The 12,923-nt window shown below is 37.7% G+C and overlaps 2 protein-coding genes across 2 annotated transcripts; one reads left to right on the top strand and one right to left on the bottom strand.

Annotated features, from left to right (window-relative positions):
- Positions 1-252: 252 nt before the first annotated feature.
- On the bottom strand, positions 253-2,462 carry LOC126790686 (homeobox-leucine zipper protein HAT5-like). The gene is made up of 3 exons (XM_050517019.1): positions 2,003-2,462; positions 998-1,392; positions 253-914 (listed from the first exon to the last, which is right to left on the bottom strand). The coding sequence occupies exons 1-3, from the start codon at positions 2,127-2,129 to the stop codon at positions 450-452; spliced, it is 987 nt and encodes a 328-aa protein (XP_050372976.1). The 5' UTR covers positions 2,130-2,462; the 3' UTR covers positions 253-449.
- Positions 2,463-6,262: 3,800 nt separating this feature from the next.
- LOC126791436 (putative pentatricopeptide repeat-containing protein At5g40405) lies at positions 6,263-8,136 on the top strand. Its single transcript, XM_050517891.1, has one exon. The coding sequence runs from the start codon at positions 6,263-6,265 to the stop codon at positions 8,108-8,110; it is 1,848 nt and encodes a 615-aa protein (XP_050373848.1). The 3' UTR covers positions 8,111-8,136.
- The last annotated feature ends 4,787 nt before the right edge of the window (positions 8,137-12,923 follow it).

Genomic DNA, 12,923 nt, shown 5'->3' with positions numbered 1-12,923 from the left:
TAACATAACAAATCCATGCATTAGTATATGTCATATATGACAAGATCAGCAGGATCAATTATAAAATTAGGTTATCAAATTCAGCGTGATCCGGACTCCTAAATATGCATCATCACGATATGTTATCCAGTCAAGTACACTCAAAATCTTACCCTTACAACAAAAGTTTTGTATTCTAAAAAGTTAAAAACGTGCTTCTGGACAAAACTACGTTGCATCTTAAAAGACTTACAAGCAGATGAAACATAATCATTGGCATAATAATTTTGGTTTATTGCTAGTTGATCGTAATTACAACCGAGACCTTGACATTGCATGATGGACAATGACACAAGTTCAATCTAAAATGTGATTCCCAGGGAGGCCTTGATCAAAAGAGCAGTGCTGATTTTCCAGCGGGAATACAAACTACCAGAAATGCAGAGGATTTTGATGTGGAATACAACTTCTCAGTAAGGCCAAAAACCAAAGTGATGCTGGTCTTCCACTCGGATGAATTCGAAATTACTAGAAATTGCAGGGGGATCATCGTAGCAGATGTCTTCCAGTTTTAACAAGCAAGGTGAGGGTAAATGCAAAAGGCTTTTGGTGAGGTTGTTGTCATCTTCATTGTCCTGTGAGAAATCTGAGTAATCAGCAGGTTCAAAACCATGAGAGGAATCAGCAGTTGTAGTAGGTTCTAACAACAATGAATGGTTTTCATTGCAACGTGGGCTATCCGAGTCAAACACATCACTTTTGGCAGAACTTGCATCTTCTTGCTTGCATACCATAACCGGCACATAAACATCAGCAGCATTGTTTGGAAATCCAACTTGGATATCCATTTTTGTCGAATTGATTCCATCATCATTTGACTCCAAATTCCCAGTTTCGTTCTCTCTCAAAAGCAACTTGTCCTTGAGGGAATCAATCTGTTCACGTAGGCAAATTACGATTAAAAACCAAAAATATCACAATAGAATTCAATTATCAGTGTATAATACTGCTAATTTACCTCATTCTTCAAATTTCCATTCTGCTTCTTTAGATTCTCATGATCAGCCTTGAGCTTGTCAAGGCTAGCTCTCAAAGAGTCATAGTCCTTTTCGAGCTGCTTGGTCTTAAACCGAGCCCGCCTGTTTTGAAACCAAATTGCAACTTGGCGAGGCTCCAAGCAAAGGTCTTTGGCAAGTTGGACTTTCCTATCTGGTTCGAGTTTGTTTTCTACCTCAAAGGTCTTCTCTAGAAACTGAACTTGATCCACTGTGAGGCGTCTCTTCTTTCCGGGATGATGCAGCTGGCTACCTTCATAATCCTCATCCCCATTTTCTTCTTTATCAATAGGGTGGAAGAGTGACTTGTCGATGTCTCCACCACTAACACTTTCGAAATTGACCATTGAATTTGAACCTGCATAACCAAACACAAAGAACACATACTTTAGAAACTCACTAGTGAAAACTTGACTTCAGGGTATTTGATGTGTTTAAAAAGAACTGAAATTTACAGCCAGCGGCATTAGTACTAATCCAGAATGAGTAGCAAGAAAATTAATTTAAGAACAAAAGGGAGGCCTATACAGAACAGAGTGGAGTAGATCAAAGAGCTTATGCGAACAAGCTTCAATCTTTCAATCTTATCATGTTAGATAAGAATATGAAAACAAAATTGGCAACAGCATATAGTCAAACTATGTTAAGATCCAAACTTTTCTTCAAAACTATAAAGATTTTGCTGAACAGAATCAAAATTTAACCCATAGGCTACAACAATGCAACATGGCAACAACTAAGAAATCTGGAGACTACACAACAGAAAGTTTGAAGCTTTAGTATCTATCAACCTAGAAGCAACATAACCAAAAGTCAACCAGAGAAACTCAAACTGCTCATGAAAATGGACAACCCGAAATGATGGTAGCAATGCCCAAAACAAACAGAAACACCACAAATAGAACAGAGGAGCTAATAGGCCAAAGAACCCACAAAGGGTGTAATGCAAAGGAGTTCTAAGCATTTACCATGAAAAGATGAAGATGAAGTGGGAATCCAAAGAGACTCAAGAACTTCAGAAGAGCAAGGAGGCCTTTCGTTTTGAAAAACAGCACTCATATCCGAAGAAGCACCATACCGTTTACCCCCCACCATATTTCTATGCGTACTTAATTTTTAGTTCCAATGCTGTGTGTGATTAAATTCTAAAGTGGATTAAAGGGACTTGCTTTGTGGTGAGTCACTGTAATGAGGAAACTCTGAGAGAGACTGAAGGAGCTCAAAGCCTCAAAAGCTCAAACCCATCATTCAAAAAAAAAGAAGCACTAGTGATTCTAGAGGGAAAAGGTTGGGTCTTGGGTTTATATGAAGAAGAAGCAGGAAAGCTTTGTGCTAAATGAAAAGGAGAGGCTTTTGCTTCAGAGGTTGGGAAGTTGGCAAAAGCCAGAAAAATATGAAAACCCTTGAAGGAGAGAGATGGGGGTGAAAGAAGAGATTCTTCCCTAGGGGGTAGAGCTTGGTGGGGTTATAAGGAGGAGCTTGGGGAAGACTGAAGAGACAGGAGGCTTTCTTTTCTGGGAGAGTAGAGACAGATTATACAAAATTACCCAAGTGCCCACCTCACTGAATTGAAGGAGGAGAAATAAAGGTTTCATATTTTCTTCTATTTGTTTGCTGTTTAAAGATGTAAGACTGTTTGTCAATGGCCAAAACTACGTACTGAATCCTGACCAAAGCTCAATACTAATGGCAAGTTTTCTCCATCTCATTTGGACATTTTCATTAGCATAGGAGGTTTTTTTTCTCATGTTTTCAATTTCTTTTTATTAAAGTGGTTATAATGTCTACATAAATTTATTTTATCGATAAAATGACTAAATTATAAAGACCACCATCTTAAGCAACTGATTGTGAATATTTTAATATTAAAAATAGAAGCCGTAAGCCGCATAATGAGATCAATTTTGTATGCAAGTTAGCCAAAAGTATTAGCGATGAAGTTCGCTTCTTAAAGTACATACACAATGGTGGTTCAAAACTTGAATGAACGCTTCAACAGTTTTTATGATTAAAAAAAACTCTTTCTGGGTTTTCTCTCAACTGAACCGACACACCACAACTTTCCTTTCTCTCCTGACCGGCGCCAGCGGCTTGCCGCCGTGCTCTGGTGCAGGAGAGGTGTTTTCCCTTTTTCCGTTTGTTTTGCTTTTCATGTTGCCTTAGTTGATTTTGGTTATGGCATTCTCTTGTCGTCCTTGGAACCCAAACCAAACACATTCAACATCAACGGCGGTGGCACCGGTGTTTTCTGGCGCTCTTAGATCAACTTTTTCCAATTCTTGAAGGCGGAGGAGGTTTCTGATATCTAGGCTTTGGGGACAATTGCATTTGGTTTCAGATCAAAATTCGGATTGGGTTTTTCGCTCAATCATGGATCTCTATGGCTATAGCTTCAGTTTCTTCTCATTTATTCTCCGAAGTTTATCTCCGCTTCTACCATTGTGGTTCATCTTTTGTTCTTCCATGTGTCTTTTTGACTGAGCTAATTATGGGTTTGGATTGTCAGAGGTTCCGATACAAAGGCTTCACTGAAAATCTCGTGTTCGAATTCATGCTACAGCTAGTTTTAGTCATGTTCTTTTCGTATCATTATTCTTTTGATTATTGTGTTTTCCTATTTCTTTATCTGTTATGTTTTTTTTTCTTACACATTTTACTGTGTTCATTTCTAGTTTGAGTCAAATTAGGCTTTCCTTGTAAAGTTCTATAGGATAGTTTAATCATTTTCTTTATATTCTCTATAATATTAGAGAATGTCATGCTTTTTGTTCTATACCTCTTTGTAATATTCGTCTTTTAATTAACATTATTTAATAAACAATAAACAATAAAAATCAGTTTTTATGATTAGAAGTCTCGTCTTAAATACAATAGAAATAGTTTTACAGTTAATAATAAAAGAAGAGTCACTTTTTTAATCAAAAAAAAAAGAGTCACATTCACCAATCACCATAGATTTTTGGGAGATTTAGTTCCTGGCATTGACAAGACATGAACAAGGACAAATTATATGTGATCATTTGTCTTGGAAGAATTATGACATGGATGCAATTTATAAGTTTATACAAGAGGAATGATGTAGTAATCAATGAATAGCCAAAATGGATGTGAAATTAGAAAGGAGGTTAATCTGGTAACTGAACAAAAATATATAATATTCTGAGAGATAATAACAAGGCAGAGAAACAAAAGGCAGGGGTCATCAGCCATCACCCTATACCCTATGGAGCGAGTTACGACCCTACCTTTCTTTATTTATGTTTTGTAGGGCACTGACAACTGACCTACCACTCTTTTCCTTTCACCTCCCGACTCCACCGCGGCGCAACCTCACGCCGCCGCGTTGCATAATCCGGCCGGCTTTATTCTTTTTCATTTCTCAGTAACTTGGCTCAAGCTTTGGTTAAGAATTGGCCATTGTCATCTAAGAAGTTCTTGGCATAACCGTTGTTCATTTCTTTTTCCATTTTTGGTTAACAATTGTAAATCTCTTTTTAGTTTGTCTTTGTTTTGGTTTGTTACCTGTTATTGTCCCTCATAAACAACTCTGGTCTGAATCTTAACTGTGTACTTGAATGGAGTCAATATGAAGTTCCTAGTTGACGTTGCAAACGTTGGCTGCCCTAAGAGACTTTGCTAAGAATCTATGCTCTTTAGTCTTTAGTACTATACTGCAATTAATCTAATCGAAAAATCTATACTGCAACTAATTACAATCGTTAGCTGACTTAGCTCTACTGCCACGGATGATATTAGGTGCTGTGGCGAACCAAATGTATCATCAATCATGATCAGTAACGCAGCAAGGCAAACTATACATATAAGCAACACCATTAATTAGTTTGTTGTAGAGCAGAGGACTTGAGATTTGTGATCTTGGACTACGATTTGATGTCTTCCAAAGAACGTGTTCTTCAATAGTCCTTATTAAGTTGCTTAAGTTTTCAGTAGCAGCCGTAACAGTTGCTTGATATATAATACAACTATACAAGGTATTTGTAAAGACCAAAATGATGTCTGCATTTGAGGAAGTTGAAACTGAGAAGCTGGGCTGTAATCTTATTGTAATTAACTAGCCACGAGGCAAACAAAGTCGTAACTAGCTGGGTCGTATAGGTCAAGTTACCATGACTTCCAATTCAAGCTTCAATCTTCTAACTAACTGCATGAGCATATTGCAATAATCTCATTAGTATTGAAATTTCAAAGTTGAGAACGTTATATTAGTCATTGTTTTCAATGTGCCGCATATGTGAACTAATCGAACAACGAATTGTATGTGGTCTAGTTCCCCTCGGATCCAAACACATCCCGTCCTGTGGTCTTAGTTATTCAAGAGAGATTACAGCAGCAGTTGCAATTTGCAGCAACAGTTCTGTATTGATAAGGCAGTTGTTGAGTGTAGTTAAGTGTGTCAAAGTCAAGGGCGGTGGTGGACTGGACGCCATTTATATCACACTTTGAATCTCAGCTACTCGATATCTTCATCATCAAATGTCAAAGATCATTTTCTTCATTTCAACTTTTCATATGGTTGACTTTGTACTATGCATTTGGCGTATATACATGCCTTCTCCGATCAGATCACTCCTACAAGTTACTACCAGCCGCATTCAGATTAAGGTCTAGAAAGAAATGTGATCCATGAGCAAATAGTCCACCAGATTCTAAGTTATTCATGCAATTTCAAAGAACTTGCACTTTTAAATAAGGAAGGTGTGTGTGGTCACAGCACTGTACCAATGTTCCTCTTCACTGCCAAATGCAGTGTTCAGTGTTGCTGAGATGGTTAAATTCTTCCCCCTGAAGACTTGTCATATCAACTTAAGGTAAGTTCTTACCTACATGTAGGACTAGAAGCTTCAATCTTTTAACCGCCAACTGGCTCTTAGCATGGTCAAACCAAAATAGACAAGCAACTTGGTCTATATTCAGAAGCATATCTTTCCTACTTTCTTCTGTTGCAACATGTTAATTACTAGGCAATTTACATCGTCTAGTAATTTGGGGTTTGGTATTATATAGTCTAAAGTGATTAGAGTCTCATAAACTAAGTCTACCCATAATGGCATAATGAGATATCAATAGGCAGAAGTGCTTGGGTTGGTTAACTTGGTTTAATATGGACGCTGCTAATGTGTGTTGCAAAGCCCAAACAATAAACAAAGACAAACCAAACAACACAAAAGCGACATCATAAGCGCAAACTCCACATTGTTGTCGTAGAAATGAGCTCCCTAAGATGCATAGCAAAACACCCAGCAATAGCACTAGTAGACTCCTCCACCACTCTCAAAGAGCTCAAGCAAATCCACGCCCAGCTCCTCATCCACGGCGTCCTCCCTCACCTCTCCGGCAACTTCGTCACCGCCATTGCCTTCCGTAACCCCAACAATCTGGAATATTCCAACCAAGTCCTACACCAATGTGACAACCCACCTATCTCTGCCCTCAACTCCATGATCAGAGCCTACTCCAAAACCTCCGCACCCACTAAAAGCTTCCACTTTTACAACCAAATCCTACACTCTCGCCCTAATCTTCTCCCTGATAACTACACATTCAACTTCTTGGTCGGCACTTCTGCGCAGGCTGCTTCGTTTGAGACCGGCGCATCTGCCCACGCCGCATTACTGAAGCACGGCTTCGAGAACGACCCTCATGTTTTAACTGCTTTGATTTCCATGTATGGCGAGCTGGGTTGCTTGGAGGAGAGCCATAGAGTCTTTCAGGGCATTTCGGAGCCTGACGTGGTTGCCCGGACAGCCATGCTGACCGCCGGAGCGAAATGCGGTGATGTGGATCATGCACGGAAGGTGTTCGATGAAATGCCCGAGAGAGACCCGTGTACGTGGAACGCGATGATTGCCGGGTATGCGCAGTGTGGGAAGCCTGAGGAGGCTTTGGACATGTTCCATTTGATGCAAATGGAGGGTGTGAGGGTGAATACGGTGTGTATGGTTTCGGTGTTGTCGGCGTGTTCTCACTTGGGGGTGCTGGATCATGGGAGATGGGCGCATGCGTATATTGAGAGGAGTAAGGTGAGGATGGATGTGACGTTGGGGACTGCATTGCTCGACATGTACGCGAAATGTGGGGACATGAGTAAGGCCATGGAAGTGTTTTGGGGGATGAAGGAGAAGAATGTGTATACTTGGAGTTGTGCGTTGGGGGGACTAGCTATGAATGGCTATGGTGAGAAGTGTCTTGAGCTTTTTACTCTCATGGAGAAGGAAGGCGTTCGGCCGAATGAAATTACCTTTGTTTCGGTTCTTAGGGGCTGTACTGTGGTTGGACTAGTGGAGGAAGGTCAGCGACATTTTGATTCTATGAGAAAGTTGTATGGGATTGAACCTCAGCTAGAGCACTATGGCTGCATTGTTGATTTATATGGTCGAGCTGGGCGTTTAGATGAAGCCCTGAACTTCATAAACAACATGCCAATGAAGCCTCATTCGGGTGCTTGGATGGCTTTGCTCCACGCCAGTAAATTGCACCGGAATCTGGAACTAGGTGAGCTTGCGTCGAGGAAGGTACTTGAACTCGATGACAGGGATCACTGTGCCTATGTGCTTTTGTCTAACATATATGCGGATTCCAAGTATTATGATGGAGTTGATAATGTGCGGGAAATGATGAAGGCTAAAGGTGTGCAGAAGAAGGTTCCTGGTTGTAGTGTCATAGAAGTTAATGGGGAAGTTTATGAATTTTTTGCAGGGGGCAACAAGTCTCACCCGAGGTATAATGAAATCATAACGAAGCTGGAAGAAATCTCCCAACGGCTGAAATCAGCAGGTTATGTAGCTAATACAAACCCTGTGCTGTTTGATATGGAGGAAGAAGACAAAGAGGATGCATTGGCTACACACAGTGAGAAGTTTGCCATTGCTTTTGGTTTAATCACTTTGAGAGAAGGGGTTCCCATTAGGGTTGTGAACAACCTCAGAATCTGTTTGAATTGTCATGATGTAACAAAGATGATCTCCAATATTTTCAACAGGGAAATTATAGTAAGAGATAGGAATAGATTTCACCATTTTCAAAAAGGTAAGTGCTCTTGCAATGATTATTGGTGAAAACGGAAAAATGGGAATAAAGCTGGATTTACTATTCTCCGATGTATCATTTTCCTCTTAGAATCAATAAAGTAGAGATTATCATAACAGCCTAATCATTTTCTCAGAAAATCAGAACCTTTTTCTTGTTCTAGCATAGAATCAACTGACAAACTAAAACAAAATAGCAACTGTATGTACTCAAAGTATATATTGTAGCTACTCTGATACTGGTATAAAACCAGGCTGCATACCTTAACCGAGCTAACACTGGGCTCGAGTGGTCACACAACGTAAAGTTCAGACCACAAAAACAGTACCGCATGTCAACCCGTTTCTCCAGCCCTGGAATTAATCCCTAGCAAAGCAAAGAATATTTGGGGGAAAATTCATATAAATCTTTGCACATTACACTAAACCGATCATAGTTTCAATTAGTTGATGTTATAAAGGAATTCATGCAACCGTGTGTTATCAAAACATTTGCCTTTTCTGAAATGTACCTCTTTCGCTACGTCTCTCTAATCCCTTTGAGTTTTCTTTAGAAATCGTACAGTATAATTCGCACATCGATAATTCTTAATTAATATACCATGGCTTATTTACAAGATTCATGTTATCAAAATAATGAAACTAAAAGGCTGATGATATCGATTTTTAGTCAACATTCTAGAATAGCAACTATATCTTTTGACGGCCGGTGCTAGATTTCGGTGTGAGAAAGCTTTGTAGCTGGCGTAGTGGCCGGTGCGGGGGCCTAAGCAAGTTGCTAGGGTATCTACTTTTGCCGATCAACAAGAAAATAGCTGGATGCTTATATTGTCTGGTTAACTAGTATAAGTGTGAGGGCCATGCTGCAAATTAAATCTATTCTGGGAAAGAATTCTGGATGAGACAAAGTGCGCGCAAACCTACTTTTAGGAAGGAGTGGAAGTTAGTTTAGTGGTTCATAGCAGCGACCTCATCCGTTTGTAATCAAAATTAGCTAGTCTTGATTAAGAAAACAACTAGTGCGTCGATTTGTATATATATCGAGTGAATCAACTCCAAATTCTCCTGGCTAGTTTACGCATCTTTTTTTCTTTTTAATTTCTAGTTCCAAGACATTTTTTATGTGGAGTCCGAAGTTAAATCCAATGGAAGAAAATCCCTCAATGCTCAACGGTGGTACACTGTTGCATACTGAAGCGGAGAGGCCAGTCCAGAAACCAGACATCATGGTATCCCCACAACTGAAAATAATTCATCAGGCATGTAACTAGACTCTAACGGGGCCCATGTGAAATGGTTCAAACCCGGTAGTCCAAAAACCGGATGCCCTGGCCACAGTAATGTCCTCAATGCCCCAACTCAGACTCATTTTGGCCCAGTTAGAAACAAAGAGGTGTGTAATACTTCAGCCAACGATCGAATTCCTGACCAATGTCGCGTTTAAGCCATGGTCAAAGAATTGTCGCGGTTAGAAACCACTACATCACACCATGTGGTTACGCATCTTTCTTTACAACTAGGGTTTATGCTAAATAAGGAACTAGGGAAGTGACCTCTGACGACTAAATGTATGCTATTGTAATTAATGGGCTAATTAGAACCCTCCCTCGATCAAAATATATCGTAAACTTTGCATACAATCACGTACATGTGAATTTCGTATAATTTATAATCTAAATATATAAATTTGATGAAAATAAGAGGAGTGCTAGGGCGTCATAATATGACGTCAAATTCGGTGTTGAAATCCTACGTGGCATGCCACGTCATATTGCCACATCAACAATTAAAATTATATAAAAATGTCATTTTAAATTAAAAGACAATCATATCCTTATTAATCCCACGGTTCTAAATTATTATAAAACATATATATTTTTCTTTTTATCATTTCTTCTTTTTCATCACAATAATGCTTCTAAAATACAATTTTAAATATTAAATTTTACAAAAATATGTTTGAAATATGTATCTGCATGTGCGAAATATATATATATATATATAAAGACAAAATATATTTATTTTTAAATTTCAGAAAATATAAGGTAACTACAAAATTTATATTTAGATGAAACTCTTGGTAAGATTCTTTAGTTTTTTTAAATGAAATGTTCTTTTGTTAGGGTATAATCGATTTAAGGGGATATGTAAGATAACAAATGTTATTTTTCCTAGAGTATACATATCTTAATTATTATCATATTTAATTCAGTTATGTCCATGTAATCTTTCTAGTAACAAATATGTCAAGATTCATAACTTTATTATTTAATTAATTTACATTCACGATTAATTAATGACTATAATTAATTAATACCAAAATCTAGAATCGTTGGATTAATGAGTATAAGATTGTATTTTCATTCAAAAAAAAGATTTTGTAATTATTGTAATTAATGACATGACAATGTAACGTGACATGCCACGTGGAATTACAGCGCCATATTATGGTGCTAAAATTATTTCCTAAAAATAATTATGTGCGAGGTTGATTTTCTCTGTATTCTATTAATTATCTCGAGTACAGTTTTAAAATTTATTATAACACGTACAAGTGATGCAACCTTTGCCATGATAATAATTATGCATGTTTTGCAGGTGAAGCTTAATTATCTAAAAACTCGATGAAGATGAGCATTTGACTTGAAATGGGAGTGGGATGATATTACTGATAAAACACAATAAGGCTGCAACGGCTGCGAGATGCCATTTGGGCATGGCTCAATTTCACCTCCGAAGAATAAGAATCTCATCAATATGCGTGTATAACGTTCAGAAGTTGAATTTCACATATGGTACGATATTCATATTGAGGTCCTAAAAGCTACAGCAGTGGATTGATTGTAAGCCACAATTTTAACAGGGAGAATATATAATATCGACAGATGATTTTATGTTACATTTGGTTATTTACCGGGAGCCAAAAAAATCCGATCTATTTCCAATTCACTTGATCAACAATCTTGTGGCAAGCATGAGCAATGATCACTATGTCAGTGACACTGGAGACATAGTATCCTACACGAAGTTATAATCGGACTGCTAGTTCATATCTTCCTACCCGTAGTTATAGTACGCTGGACTGCTAGTTCATATCATTTCTATTACGATTTTCCGATCCGAAAGTCGGATACTATTTTTTTCTTCAATATGACTCAATGTAAAGTTTTTCTATTATGAATTTATAAAGTTGGAAACTAAGGAAATCATCGATCGTTTGATAATTTTTTTAAGTTGCGTCACTTACAAAACTACTAGTTTAAATGAAATTAGGGGTTAAGAATAAGCGAGGGGACGTTGATGCAAACTCAATTTGTGCTTACCGTCTGATGGTGGAGGAGGCACTCTGATACAATGGCGGAGCCACATGCAGGCCCACCCGGGTCCAGACTCACCCCAGCTGTTTTACAATTTATATATAATATATGTTAAATAAAGTAAATATATAGTGTAATTATCTTGACTAGACCTCTTTAAAAGTATTTTTACAATTAATATTATCTATTACAAATTAGTCAAATATATATCATCTATTCTCACGTGATGATGATTAAATCTCTATTATTTATGTTTTATCTTCAACTAATATTTACCCTCTTAATGTATTAGTCAATTTTTTATCGTGAATGTTTCTGATTTATTCTTATATGTAAATAAATTTTTAACATTTTCACCGCGTGCATGTTAATTATACCATGACGTAATATGATTAGCTGAGTACATCACATGGCAGTGTTACGTGGTGTGGCGGGTACACAGAATAATTACTCTATTTTGAAGCTATTAAATAAGAGTTTTATATTAATATATATTAGTATTTTCTATTTTTCAACTTACTATCGATAATTCAGTACTTAATATTAAACCCTCTTAAGATCCAATCTTAGCTCCGCTACTGCTATCATATATACGTAAATATAAACAAAAGTTTGCTAGCTGGAGAGGGACCAAGTCACCAAGAACAACAAACTTAAGAGTTAGAGGAGTCATTAGTGCCCTCGACCTTGGGGCAAGGAGAGCTTGCGATTTATGGATCATGCATGTTGAGGGTATTACACAGCTCTACAGTTCACACACGGGATATATATGGACTAGCTGGGAAGGACTATACACAAACACATATATCGATCTAGGGGCCGGCCTCCACCGAAGCATATAAAATCAAAGTCAGATTATATCAGCACGACCTATATAAGAGAACTCAACCACAAAATCGAGCAGAAGGATGATCGAATAATTTAAAGAAATTATACATGCATCAAATTATCAATGAATTCTTTCCGCTAATCTCTATTCAGCTAGCTGGCCAATGAAAAAGGAGAGGAGACTTTCATAATTAGTTTTGAAAGGGAGAAAGGGAAAAGGGTGGACTTTCATTTCGTTGCTAGCTATCATGCTCAATATTCAAACCCTTCTCTTCCATTATTTCTAGAACTTATATGAATATATACCTTTCAACTTCTGAAAGGTTTAATAAATTTATGCAAGCTGGGATGGGGATGGCCCTAGCTAATTAAGCTCTCTCCCTCCCTTATATAGTTATATATACTGAACATGCCGTACAGATCGATCCGGCTCATAGGTTATGTCACAGTATAAGCAAAAAGACAACAACTGAGAGTGAGAGATAGCCATGCAGGAGAAATTGGGAAAATGAAACCTTGTTGACTTTGGAATTAGGCATACCAAATCTTATATAACATAAACTTAAAATACTATGGATAAGTGCTAATTATATCAAATATCGTGAACCAATCAGTCGTATGCCAAGTTCAAATATATAGATTCCAGTTATTTCTATCATATCGATGTACTCTTGGAATCTTATTTAGTATCAATAATT

Source organism: Argentina anserina, chromosome 4 (genome assembly GCF_933775445.1).
Source record: "Argentina anserina chromosome 4, drPotAnse1.1, whole genome shotgun sequence".
Taxonomy (NCBI): domain Eukaryota; kingdom Viridiplantae; phylum Streptophyta; class Magnoliopsida; order Rosales; family Rosaceae; genus Argentina; species Argentina anserina.
Note: the sequence above shows the minus strand (reverse complement) of the source record. Positions and strands in the feature narration are given on the sequence as shown.